This window comes from Hippocampus guttulatus, chromosome 6 (assembly GCF_054856545.1).
Source record: "Hippocampus guttulatus isolate MCC_2025c chromosome 6, RoL_Hgut_1.0, whole genome shotgun sequence".
NCBI lineage: Eukaryota > Metazoa > Chordata > Actinopteri > Syngnathiformes > Syngnathidae > Hippocampus > Hippocampus guttulatus.
In genome coordinates, this window is record NC_141266.1 from 22420132 (window position 1) to 22434083 (window position 13952).

At 44.9% G+C, this 13952-nt stretch overlaps 2 protein-coding genes across 5 annotated transcripts in view; both read right to left on the bottom strand.

The window, feature by feature from the left end:
* The window catches only part of tmem145 (transmembrane protein 145), a 30127-nt gene extending 26740 nt beyond the window's left edge, over nucleotides 1-3387 (bottom strand). The window contains exon 1 of the mRNA XM_086114484.1: nucleotides 3157-3387. Coding sequence (XP_085970610.1) covers nucleotides 3157-3267 — 111 coding nt within the window. The 5' untranslated portion in view covers nucleotides 3268-3387. The remainder of the gene's footprint in view (nucleotides 1-3156) is intronic.
* A 957-nt stretch (nucleotides 3388-4344) lies between these two features.
* Nucleotides 4345-13952, bottom strand: part of lipeb (lipase, hormone-sensitive b) — a 29503-nt gene continuing 19895 nt past the window's right edge. For all 4 annotated transcript variants that reach the window (XM_086113224.1, XM_086113223.1, XM_086113222.1 and 1 more), the window contains 6 exons: nucleotides 13200-13344; nucleotides 12059-12286; nucleotides 11004-11177; nucleotides 9969-10147; nucleotides 9547-9795; nucleotides 4345-8324 (listed from right to left, as the gene is read on the bottom strand). In XM_086113224.1, coding sequence (XP_085969350.1) covers nucleotides 7953-8324; nucleotides 9547-9795; nucleotides 9969-10147; nucleotides 11004-11177; nucleotides 12059-12286; nucleotides 13200-13344 — 1347 coding nt within the window. In that variant the 3' untranslated portion in view covers nucleotides 4345-7952. The remainder of the gene's footprint in view (nucleotides 8325-9546; nucleotides 9796-9968; nucleotides 10148-11003; nucleotides 11178-12058; nucleotides 12287-13199; nucleotides 13345-13952) is intronic.

Here is a 13952-nt window from a genome sequence, read left to right on the forward strand (position 1 = left end):
ATCAATGCTACAGTCGAGCCCCTTTTTGTCACCGGGGATATGTTCCAGAACCAAAATCCACAATAAAGACCTTACAGATACCTTGAAAAGGCCATTATCGGCCCGATACCAATACCTGGTATCGGTATTCGGCCATCCCTAGTGTTAACGGTGGGGTGTAACCAAAACCATTCTGAATCGGAAAAGCGGTTTGGATTCAAAAGATGCGAGTGCATCGAATCGTTCCACTTGAAATGATTTCTAGAGACATATCGTATCGCCTTTTATATCGGAGAGATGTCTGAAGGACATTTACAGGCCTGACAAAGTCGTTCATGCGCATGGAAAAACAGCAACAAGAAATTCATTGCTCATAACCTCTCGAACCGCACCGTAAGAGCGCTGAATCGGACCGAATCGAATTGCTCCACTTTAAAAATCAAACCATCCTTGAATAGTATGTTCCGTTATCTCTCGCGTTACTGTATTTCGGCAGTTCATGAAGTCTTAACCCAGCGTTCGCCCCCTGGTGGTTGGCTGACTCTTGGCGGAGAAAGTGCTTGATGAGTGTCTGTGGCGTTAACGACACCAACGTCAACACACGGCGCTATCAGTCCTAGCTAGACTGCCGTGTCCATTACAGTTGCCGGAGCATCTTTACAAAATGCTGCGTTCAAGGACACGGCGCCAGTGCTGATAGAAGAGCGCAGCCCGCCAATCAACCCATCCATCCATCCACTGCGGGGTGCGCAATCGTGTGGGGCGGTGCGAGAAAGGGCGCCAGCTGTTTGTTCATTTAGTCGGCGTCGGAGTTGCCGTTGAATCGTGCGTCAGCTGTGGTGCGGCTGATAAATTGTGGCTTTGCTGTGACCCAGCAAGGGGGGGTCAGGGTGTGGGGGGCGCACTTAAGCAAAGGTTGCTTCTCGCCATGGTGGTGTCTTTTTAATTTTTTTTTTTGGCGGCGACATCAAATGCTGGCAATACACGAGAACATGAGAATCGTGCAAAAATGCGCTCGTTTCAAAAAATAGACGGCACATACGAAATGCTCTTTGCAGCACTCTGCAGTACATGTTGAAGTGTTCTCTTTTTATATCATGGCATCCATTTACAAGGCTGGCACGTGCAAGTGATTAATGAGGGGTGGGGCGTTAATAAATGGGGGAGATGTTTGTGTGTATAAATGTATTTTTATAATGTGGGGGGGGGAGGCCTCGGTTTGATTAAATTGTAGCTGTAATAGATATTTTAATGAAGGGGGGGCAAAGGGTGGGTCTGCACGAGACCTTTCAACTATTGAAGTAGACGACATCTGCATTTAATTCGGGGTAAGGCTTTAACTGGGAGAGAAGTTTTTTTTTTTAATACATAAGACTGAAAGGAGCCGCTTTCCCGCCCCCATCAAGCAAAAAAAAATGACGTCTGCTGTTTACATATTGAAGTGAATGGGACATCGGGCGATTTATTCGGGGTACGGCTTAACAAAAGAGCAAAACTAAAAGCATTTAGTTATTCAAATGAATGACACATACGGCAACTAGTTAGGGGTAAGACGTTTCAAATGTACTTGTAGAATAAATCAGCAAGTAGCAGTCCAGTTTATTTTCTTCCTAAGGGGAAAACTGAGGCATCCAAATGACACGTGGCATCGATTTACGAAAATGAATGACACAGTGATTAATCAGGGGTACTATGTTCGAAACACATTATCATACTGCATGAGAATCATGAACATGAATGATTAAGTTATTTTAATTTATTTTAACAGATGCCACCTCTGGCAATCCATTGGGGCGGCGTGTCTATTCCAGTGGAGTGTCATGGACATTTTTGATACAATTCTGCACATTGTCGAACGTATCCTCCTCAGCCTTGGCAGAGGCCTGAATCTCTAATTGGTAGCATCGCATTGCACGGAGAGAGGCGGTGTAATTGGGTGCAGTCGCAGTCACCTGTTCACATTTTCATAAAATGCTAATTGAATTTATTGGGACTAAGGTTTTAAATATTGAGAAGTTGTCTGATGCATATAATTTTAAACAGATTTGTGAAGGGGGAAAAGTCAGCAACTAACGGAGGTGTGGCAACTAATCAAGTAGAGAGTACATACAGAGCAATTAATAAGAGGTATTGCATGATGGAAATTTGTTCAAATTTGTCTTTTTTTAAATATAAAAGAATACTTTTTTTTGCAAAGTGGAGACAAAATTGTCTTTTTGAGTTGTAGCATGCTTTTTTTTTTCAGGTGGTTTTATTATGCGCAATAATGATCGTACTTTGAAATGTTTTGGGTTTTTTTCCTGAGGAAGGGGTGTCTATTCGAGATGTAGCATGTGTTTATTGAAGTGACCATCAGTTTTTCATTTGGGCTACAGTGTTAGGAATGCATGTTTTATCACAAATGTAATCTTTAGTCCATAGTGGAAATAAAATGAAGCATTTATTTGATGAATTGACACCAATATCTATCTAGCTACAGTATATCTCTATATGTATCTATATATACCAATGTAAATATATATACATATGGCTTGAAATAAGGTGTTTCAAATAAACAAACAATCATATAAAAATGAAATTGCAGTAATACAGAAGTATTTTTTGTAAGGGGAAAACGTCTACCTTTGGCGTAGCATCAATTTAGTCAAATGGCGGCCATCTTTGGCAATAACTGGTGAAGTGGGTCTATTAGACCAGACTCTGCTCAACTCGACACCCTTCCCAAAAAAACTCGAATTGTGACACACGTGCGGGCGGTTTCTTACTCCGCCTTGGCGGAGGTCTGCGTCTTTCACTGCACTGTGCATTCGACAGGCAGAGCGCGGATGAAGTCGCAGCCACCTGTGCACATTTCCATCCTTCGCTCGTAAACCCGAACCTGTGACCCGCGTTGCCCGAACCAACGAAGCGACACATCAACGTCAAACTCGCGGCGGCGCGGCAGTCACGTGACGCACACCTGTAACCGGTGTTGCCCCGCGGCGGACAGGGGGAGCTTTTTTTTAAATTCCAGCTCACCTGAGCTAGAACCAAGCAAACAGACGACACACCAAGGCGAAGGTGTTGCTCAATGGCGGCACATGCGAAGAACTTGACGAAGCACAGCGGAATGTGGACGCTTCCACCGTAGACATCACCCCCTCCCCTCAAAAACAGAACATCAAAAGCGTTACTCACCTCCTTGGTGTCCACGACGCCTTTGACGTATTTCCCGAGCACAGTGTCCACGCAGAGGACGCCGGACAGCGCGGCCAGCCACAACAGTCTCCCTCCGAACCGCGCCTCCATCTTTCTCGATACCCCGCCGAGGGTGGTCTGTGCCCGGGGCTCACTCCGAGCTTGAGTCGGGAGCGAGAGCGCGCACGCAGGGAAGCTGAAAAAATAGGAAGGGGGCGGAGGGGGGCGCGTTCACGCGGCCTCCCCACTCTGGTTGTTCAAGATGGATGCAAGGGTACGTGTGCGCATGCACGCATTTTTCCCACGCGGCACACGCAGAAAACGCCGACAGACGCGCTGTCGTCCAATTCGATGGCTCTGACGTCATCATCTGCTTTGTTGCTCGCCACTAGGGGGAGTACAGAGTTTGCATGCTCTGCGTATGTTGCTACGATAATAAAAGGTGCATTTTTGGAGTCGCATGCAATTTCACACATTTTTACAATACGTGTAAACGGATATTTTGGAATTATATATTTTTAGAATTCCGAAACATGAAAAATATCTTATGGCAATGCTTTTCATTAGAATGTAATGTGTATTGATATCACGCATGGCCATGTGACATTTGCAACCATATTTTTTTAATTATTATTGTATGCAGTGTATTTTTGGAGGTACATTTTTTTGGCAACAACTGAACAAAAGCAAGATTGTTTACTTTGCAAATTGTCAGGGTTTTAACTGAAATACAAAGAATTTTTTGTGATTTAAAAAAATATTTTGTGTATTTATATGCTCCAGAAACATATGATCAAAAGAACATTGTCTATTTCAGTTTTTTTTCCATGAGAATTTGAGAAAAAAAAAGGCATTATATTCAACTCAAGAGATGAAAATGGGACACAAGTTGTTATGCATTTTGGGTGTGATTCGGATTAATAAAAAATTAAATGGGAGTTCCATAATTTTCAGAGTGATGTGGTCTATATTGTACAATAAAAAGTTTTTAAAAAAGTCTCCAAACCTTTGATTGGTTTTTGTATCCGAAACACTCATATTTTCAAGCTCGGCTGTGAGACGATAGTTAGAAACGAAATAATTAAAAGTTTTCATCCACTCACTTATATATAAATAATCACAAGCCTCCCCACTCACTGACTTTTGCTTGACTTTCACGGTGACGGCTGCAATGGCACACAAGAGAAGTTTATGGTTGGATAGATTTATTTTGGATAGAAATCAACAGACGCTCCATTTGTGGATGATCCCTGCCAAAGAATCACATTTGACGAACAGCTCTTTCGATAAAAATATCAGATCATTAGGACAAAAATACATTCGACTTCTTTCCTTTCATATTCACAGGTTTGCACTTGTGGTGTTTTCCTAAAGGACATGCACAGCGTTGTTTCCAGTCCATGGCTTGTTTAACTACATCTGATTAGCATTTTGACAGCATGATGCAATTACAAGTAAATCAAGTCAACTAGCAGCTGCATTGGCTGGAGAACAGATGAACAGTATAAACGGTCTCAGCGTCGTCACCTGCCATCTTTGGTTTGGTATTTTAAGCAAAAGGCCTACCAATACAAAATATGAGCTGTCTTGTAATCCTGCAACCAAGCAAGAATGGCAGTGATCTGAAATGACTTAAGTTTGGGGCAAGGCTGTGCCATTAAGATTAAGATATCCTTTATTTGTCCCACACTGGGGAAATTTACTTCCAACTCATGAATCCTGCGGATTTGAAATCCTAACACATGCTGGCTGAAGAAACGGCCGGGAATCAAACTGGCAAAGTGGCCCTCTTCCAGTCAAAAACTCCAACCCCAATTATTTTTCAAGGACGTGTGTGCCAAGAAGGTCAAGATAGCTTGGGTCACTTCGATAAATCTTTTTGAAATGTGCCCGTCTCAAACTCGGACTCAAGTTTGCTGATCCCTAATCAAAGTTGTCGACTGCAAGTTTTGCAAAAAAATTAAAAATAAAGTACAAAGTGAGTGAGCCAGCATGTCGCCGTGAGGGCTGAAACATGACGACAGTTTGAGCCCGTCTGTGGAGCAGCAGCATAACATTGACATCATAGTAATGTTCCAGCATATTTCTACAGGAATGAATCCATTAAAAAACAAACAAAAAAACCTTAAGTGTGTAAAAAGGAGTGTTCAATGACAAAACTCAAGTGGAGGATAGTCAACTGCATCCTATCACTGTTCAAATTATGCCTTTGCAATTTCTGTAACAACTGACAACGCAACAATTTCCTAATTGGCTAACCAGACACACGCAGACTTCTCCCGCTCTGTTGTGTTGAACGCAATTGTTGCGGCTGGCTTCATGATCTGATCGCGATCACGTCCCCTTGTGAAAGCACAAACAATTGCGCCAATACCCCGCCTTTATTGGGTTCTGTGTGAAATTTAAAAAGTCGACATTCACTTCTCCTACTCTGGTGTGTTGAAAGACATAACATATCAATCAATTGATTCATAGATCATAAAAGGCTGCGGCGTTGGCGCCATCTAATCAATAATTTGACCGTGGCTAAATTCCGGGTTTACAGGGCCAGCTCTCTCGGGATCTCTGCGTAAGAGTGGCTGGCTTAAAAACGTTTGGAACCTCCACACGGTGGTTTGAGCAGCAGATGATTAAAGTGCGAGTTCAACCTCGTGATCGCTTGAAATTGATGCCGCGTTCCAGGCATCAGGCGAAGACGAATAAACAACCCCACCCCCAACAAAATAAAAACATTGACACGCACACACATACAAACTACAGCAAAAGTGCACAGAGCAAAGTCGAGCCAGACGCGGCGTAGAGGATGAGCTCGGCCGTCCGTCTTCCTACTCAACCACGTTGCTTTTCTTCGACCGTCTGACAGCAAAATGTGGCGCTAATCCATCTGTCCGATTTTGCTGCTGAAAATCCCCCTCGGAGGGGAGGATATTTGCACATCGGGTGAAAATACTAAATGCTCCTCAAAGCCTTAAAAGGGGAACTAAAGCCGAACATTTTTAAAGCAACAATACATTGTATGTGCCAGCGCCAACCAAAACACGGAACTCTGGAGCAAATACTGTGTTGGTGGACTAAGACTTCACGGAATAATTCATCAACATAAGGGCGGCGCTAATTTGGCTGCCCTCCTTTTTTATATGCTAAAGAAGCACCAAACGTATTTGCCAACTGCCCAAAAAATAAAAAAATAAAAATGGAAGAAATAGAAGCAGAGGAACAACTAAAAGACAAAGACGAACTAGTCATGGCAACTGCGGCTAGCTCGGAGCATGCACTACAAGGATTTACTCTTTACAAAGGCGAAATCCGACCAGGATTCTACCTTTGGCCACTTGGCAACGTGGGATTATAGTCACGGGAAGCCATTTTAAACTAAAAAGTCAAACTTTTTTGTTAGATGAGGGAGGTTCACATCTAACCAAAACTCATTTGCTGCCGTCAATATAGAGGAGTATGCGTGTGCTGGGAGTGTCAGGAGGGCTGTGAATTTTTGCTTGCTAACTAGTGCATTTGCATCTGTACCGCATTTGAAACCTGCAGGGCAAGTACGAACGCGGTCTGTGGCGCGGCAGCACTGAAGAAACGGCATCATTCCAGCACCATTTGACTGCAATAAATCCACAAAAAAATGATAGCGCAAGGACAGAGTGTGAATTTTTTTGCTGCTTTTCACCATTTACAGTCAAGCCCGGTTCCTAGCCGACTGTACAATGTCGATCATCATGGATACTTTTCTAGACGTCAAGCCAATAAAAAAAGTTCTTGTCTCTGTTTATTAGGCCAACGTCTGGTGAAATTTGATTTCAAGATGATTGGAAGATGGGTTGAACTCCCCCTTTTTGAGGATCCACAGTAGGAGAGATGGCTACTGGTGAACTCACCCAATTTGCTGCTCTGCTTTTGGAACCAGTCGTCCGTTATTTGTGGAAGAACGCCCGTTTGCGGTTTCTGTGCTCAGACCAAGAAGGGTATTGATTTTGGCGTCTTCTTGTTGGGATCTTGGTGGCAGGGAACTATGTTGTGTGAAGCTGAGGAACGTCATGCCGTGCGTTGCCACCATCTTGTGGCGTATAGTGCAGGCAATTCCAAACATGCTTTATCTCAATTAGTCGCAGGCTCGGTCCCCGTTACTGTACTGCACAATAACTTCATCTCCTCCTCCTCACGATCTCAGTCCACATTGTCACGAAGCCGCTGTTCCTTAACAAGTAGCGAGCGCGTTCACGTGGTGGAATCAACGGCACAGAAATACAGTTTAACGCTGCACAAAGAAGTCTGGTAACCGGTCCTCATCCATTACAGTGTAGATATGGATATGGATGGAGACATAATAGGAATGGAGGAACAGCAGCAGCAAAATGATTGAGGAAGGAAATGCGGCCCTTCTTTCGGGTCTGTTTTCTTTTTGTTTGGGGCTCTTTTTTTGTATACAGTAATTGGATTTGGGCTGTGAGTCAACAGAGTAAGCGTCAAAGAGTCAGCCGTATTGCTGGCGTAACGGAGAGCACAATGTGGCACTATTAGGTGCGCTGTGGAGAGAGTCTCCGACGGGACAACAGGGGCCGTTCAGATTGGAATGATACAACGGAGGAACGGAGGATTTTTCACTCCAGTCCAGGTGCCTGATCTATGTCAAATAGATCGGTTTGCTACATTATATTTCCTTAAAAAGCGTGAAGCATCGTATAATGGATGCGAGACGGCATTCATACAGGACCGCCGTCCGGTTTTCAAAGCAGAGGAAGGGTTACTTCCTCTTTGTGGTCTCAGCATCACCTTGCCTAATTGTGTCTCTCCTAAGCGCCGACACCCTCGACGCCATTTTGGGTGATAGTAACAAAACCGTCTGCTTCGGCCATTTTAGTCCCGAGCCCCGCATCCAGCTCACCCCGGACAAGCAGGGCGGCGGTGGCGCTGCCCCTGTCGGTCCGTTCCAGTTTGCGGTGCTTTCGCGGCTCAGGCAGCGGCGTCTCCTCCTGCGCGAAGACGGCACGGATCCGCTCGGCGCACACGTTGGCCGCCTCCCTGGTCTCCCGGGAGAGCTGCGACAGGCTGAGGAAGCCGTGGGGGAGGTCGTCCACTATGCAGAGGGTGACGGGCTTGCCGACGGCCCGTAGGCGCTTGGCGAACATCACCGAGTCGTCCAGCATGGGGTCCAGAGCGCACGCCTGAGGATAGCGAAGGAAACGGACGTGTCAGGCATCGTAATGAAGGCGTGAGGAGAAGGAAGCCAAGTGCTTCGGGCAAGCCATATTTGCCTTTGCGCTGACTCACTGGAGCCATTTTGAAAATCCCAAAACAACACAATCTGCAGAGGAGTTTATAAAATAAGAAAACCTTTATTTGTCTCACAATGGAGAAATGTTTCCAATAGGTTTTTATGAGGAAAATCCTGCCCGTCAAATCTTTTTACATTTATATCGTTTTGTACTTAAATGTAATTGGTGAACACGAAATCTCAAATTCGGTGAACCGTCGCAGTTTGCCATTCGTGTCCTTGCTTTATCACGGCTTTTTGGTTTTTTTCTTGACGGCACATTATGCACATGACTCAACAGAGCAATAAGGCGTCCATCCACATTTGTCTCTTTCTTCTTGCACCGTCCCTCTTCCTCCTTCATGCGTAACTGCTCAAAAACACCACCCACTTACTGATTTAATTAACTTCAAAGAGGCAGCTCATTTACTCAACTCTGCAAGGAGCAAATCAAATTGTGCCGCGCTTAGAAGTCCACTCAAAAAAAAAAACAAAAGGCCAGATCATTGCCAGCGACAGTAAAGCGGATTTTGAAACACTGCCTTTTTAAAACCAGTAATTCGCCCATGCCTACACTCCTCACCATTTTGGTTTCTCCAATTGGCTCCGTTTCAATTTAAAAATACCCACCAATAACGTCATATGGGCCAAAACGCTGAGATGTTTTCCAATTCAATGCATCAAAATGCTAACATTTCAAACAGGGTTACTATAAATCATGATAAGAATAAACTTTTGTCATGTTCGGCCAAGAGTCGTAATATCACAAAAGTACGAATACAAGAAACTCAAGTCACAATATATATAAAAAAATAATAATAATTGTAAAACCCCGCCTGCTTTCAAAGTGTGTATTTTGTGCCAAATGCAACTTTGTATTGATTGAATGGCCCGACGAGTCATGTCAAAGCATCACGCTTACAGATGGGAAACGCAAACACCTCACAAATGATCTTGCAAACACATGCAGACAATGTAATGGCTTCATTTGCACTTTGGAATCCATAAAGACTGCGTGTGTGGGTCGCCGGCTCACTCCGCTTGCTTATCCGAGCTTTTTAACATGCAGAATGTGAACACACAAATCATCCAACACTTTCAGTGTTTGCGTGTCGAGGCCTGCTGGCACTCACCACAATGTGCACGGGCGGCAGAGCCTTCAGCATGCTGTCGGGGGCCAAAAGGGGCGAACAGAAGGGGTCCTTGACCACCGGCGAACTGTGCAGCTTCATCTCGGACAGCTGCTCCGAGCGCAGCGGCTCAAAGCCCTGCGGGAACTCTGAGCCCTCCTCGCCACCAGGGGGCGGTATGGCCAACAAAGACAGGTCGCAGTGCACAGACGAAGGAGTGTCGGTGGAGATGGAGAAGTGGACTTCTTCGGGCTGCGTAAGACACACGTGGCTAAATGTGACATGGTTTTAGAGATATTTTTTTTTGGTAAACAATTTTATAATTTGTATAGCAGTCCCAATATGATCTGGGGGGAAAAAACGTTTACTTCCAGGGAAAATCTTAAACTGGGGGGAGACCCAACGGCAATGTTATTGTGACCTACAGCGCGCTCAGACACAAGCGGCGCATAGTGGGAGGTGGAATTATCAGCTCCGAGGTCCTGGCACGTCTGGCTCTTCACAGGTAACTTGCCGGCGAGAAATTCCGTGGGCTCCGAAGGCCTCGGCGGGTCCACGTGAGGAGAAGAGATGGACGCCTCGGACACGCTCGTCCTCACCGCGTCTGAGGGGGAAAAAAGGAGAAATTCAATCGCCGGCGCTTGAATTAATAATCAACTGCAGGGGAGGAGTTGGCTGGTTAAGCGCTCGCCGGGGAAATTTATGCCGGCGGTAATGAGCAATTACTGTTGGGAGGTCTTCTGTTGCAGTGAGGTGAATTGTTATGAATGGATTTACAACCGTGTAAAGCAACAGGGAAGTGGAATTTGAGTAAAGATAATCATATCAATAAAAAAAAAAAATGCAGGCTCTCATAACCTTTCAAGTGGACGAATGTCATCACTGGAATCATGACACAAAAAGGCCAATTTCTCTCAAAAGTTGTTCACAAATCCTTGCTAGTGACTTACCCTCTGACCGGATAATCCATCCACCAGATATGTCATATCAAAATGCTGACGAGGCAACATTGTCGCAGAGGTGTGCCTTTCGCTGCCCACAATAAAAGGCCACTCAAACAGCTGCCATTTTTTTCCCTAGCCCCCCCCCCCAACATCCAGCTAATATTTTGCTCACAATGAGCTCGTATTTGGTGGCGAACAGCTGCGCGGATAGCGACAGGAAAAAAAAACCCCATCATTTATTTAGTCGACTGAGGGTCGACTACTAAATATACGTATATATATATATATTTCAAATTCTTTCGGTGACATCATGAAAACCGATTTTTGAGCTCTCAGGCGCGTTTGGCCTGACATCAGCAGACACCCCATTTCCTTCAAAATGAAGTCATTTGTTTTGCGGTGACACACAAAAGCACTTTTATGCGTCCCACCTTTCAAATTCCCCATTTGAAGTCAGTTTTACCACTTTGCAATACATTTCCCTGGGGAGTTCCTGCTTTGCAAAGAGCAGCTTACCAGTGGCTTCCGGTTGCGTGCTGGGTGGGTTGGCGGCTCTGTTGGAGTCCAGCAGAGAATGGATCCAGTTGGACGCGCCCTGCCGGAAGTCTCGGAGCATCAGCGCAGTGTCCCTCCTCACCGTGCCGAGTGTGCTCACCTTCTCCACCTGCTTCTCCGTCTGCGGCTCATTGCCTGGAGCGGGTGCGAGGGCGAACGTGAGATTCATGAGTGAGGCCAAGTGAACGAGGGAAGGTCATAAAAATAAAATGGGAGAAAAGTCAACATATGTGACAGTGCTGGACAATTTCAGCGAGGGGGGGACTAAATACGAATAATAGTTATTTGACGGTACACAAATTATAGACGATATATCGAGGGTGAATGAACACGGCCCCCTGCGCCTGCTGATTATTTACACGCCACAATAAGAAGACTCTGAAAGTAATATATATGCAAATAAAGAGGAATTGCGGGCTTTAAAGGGACAACTCTTGCAATGGAAAAAAATGGGGAAAAAAATATCACCTTCTAAATAGTCTCGTTCTCTCCTATGAGGGCAAACGCTCTTCTTCGTGATCAAGATGATTATTCAAACTAAACGTAACCTAACAACTGTTGGTGTAATTTAAAATGACAGTAGAGACGCTGGTTCGGATTTTCAAACACATTTTCCCATAAATAATGTAGACTGTAATTTATGTTTAAACAACAGGCGTCATCTCACCTTTTGTTTGGTAACAGCTTCATAAAGGTAAAAATTAGTTAATAACATTAAAATACCAACGCTCAGGCCAGGTGTACACAGTCCAATATGGCGAGTATGTTGACTTTGGAAACTTTTTCCGTTTATATCATGTGTGAATATTTGTCATTTTTATCAGGTTGCCGTCTGGCAGAATCCTCTCATACCCGAAAGCACAACTTTTCGGTGTACATTACCGATACGTGGGTCTTCAGTGTATGAACACATCACAACACTTTATCACAAATCAAGGACCCCGTGTATCCGACTGCGGAGGTCGCAGATGAGCCATTTTCAAAACCAAACACACAGTAGGACAGCCGACACGCACCTGCGTAGGCGTTGAGGCATCTGGAGAGCACGCTGAGCGGCAGCATGGGGTCGATGAGGGTGAGCAGACGGGACGGCGAGGCGTAGGCAGTGAGCAGAGTGGCCGGGTAGGTGGCCAAGAGGCCTTCCGGCATGCGTACGCCGTAGGCGGCGGCGCGCATGGACGTGGTCACGCAGAGGTTGCCCCCGGCGCTGTCGCCTGCCAGGCAGACTTTCTCCCCGGTCCAGCCTGGATGGTCAGAGGGCAGTGGGGGGGAACGAGGACTAAGTTACATTGTGTTACTTGAGCTGGTCAGTATGGCCTTAGAACTAAATGACTGATTTGTATTTATTTTATTTTATTTATTTTTTCGAAATGCGCTAAGGAGTGGCACCCAAATTTCGTTGTATGCTATACAATGACAATAAAGGCGATTCTGATTCTGACTGATTGCTGAGTCTTTGATTTTGTTTTCACAAAAATCGGACATGAGTTTTGAATTGACCCCCTCGCCCCTTAGAAAAAGAAAATAGCAATTGTATTTAGAACACACGTTTTTTTCTTTCCCCCCGTGCTTGAAATAGTTCATTTACAGTAATTTTTTGTTCTCCTTAGCAGTAAATTGCATTAACTTCCACAGAAATAAGAGGAAAAAAGAAAGTTTTTCCTGTTGCTTAAAAAAAAAGAAAAAAGAAAAGAAAAACTCCTTTTTGTCAGCGCTAGCACGTATGCACGGTCCTTAATACATTTTATTAAATGTTCAACATTTTAACAATCAAATGAGGCGTCGGCTCTTGTTCCTCTTCATCTGTTGAGTAGTTTTCATTCGTTTTAGTTTCATTTGACAGCGTTGGGACTTTTATTTAGAGAACTACTTGACAGTTAGGAATGTTAAGATGCTCCTGAAACCATCATCGGTTCAGTTTACGACAGTTTTAGGATCGCGGCAATTTGAGGAATTGATTGATTTTACGTGGGCTTATTTCTTTTTTTTGGGGGGGGGGGGGGGGGTCTGCTGCAATTCTGTTCAATGACTATGTGGACGCCGGTCCGGGGTGTATGCCGCCTCTCCGCCAAAGTCATCTGGGATGGGATGGGCTCCAATTTACGAGCAACCCCGACAAGGACGAGCGCGAGAGAAAACGGAATGACTTGTACGTACCTAGCAGGTGGTGGTTCCTCAAAGCCCAGCAGTACGCATAGAAGCACTCCTCTAGGGCCCGTGGAAAAGGGGCCTCGGGGGCCAGGGAGTAGTCCACTGACAGAATGGGGACGCCCAGGTCCTGGGACCAGCTCTTCAGATAGGGCTGCACAAGAAGAGCCGCGGAGAAGAGAGACCAAAGGGAATGTTTAATATGCTGTTTAAGCCACGAGAAACAACAGCTGCCACAATAAAGCAAAGAGGAGGAGAGGAGGGGCGGGATGAAAAAGAGAGCATAAAACTTATGAAACTGATCGGTCGCTGTGATGTGGCGTGTCTGCCTTTCGGCTTTATTGTCTAGACAGACGAGAGCTGGCCCGCGCGGTCACCTCCATTTTCTTTGCTGCTTCACGAACAAAAGACGTCGTTCTTTGATGAGAACACAAAAAGGAAGGACAAGACGGGGTTGCTGCAAGATTCATGGTGACCTCAAAAGTTGTCCTAAGTTTTTTTTTTGTACTTGTTTGTGCTGAATCACCACCTACTAAAAAGAAATCTGAGATGACGACACCATCCAAGTGCTGTTGTCAAAATGATGAATCATCGTGTGGTCAACTGAGTATGCACAATCAGCAGAGGAAAGCATGAAGAATACAACAATAACATCCAACACGTTTGTTTCTGCCACGAATAATCTCAGTTTTGATACATGTGTATGTCCATTTATGTTTTGCTGTAGTTGGATTTTTTTTTTTTTTACCATGTAGCAATCTC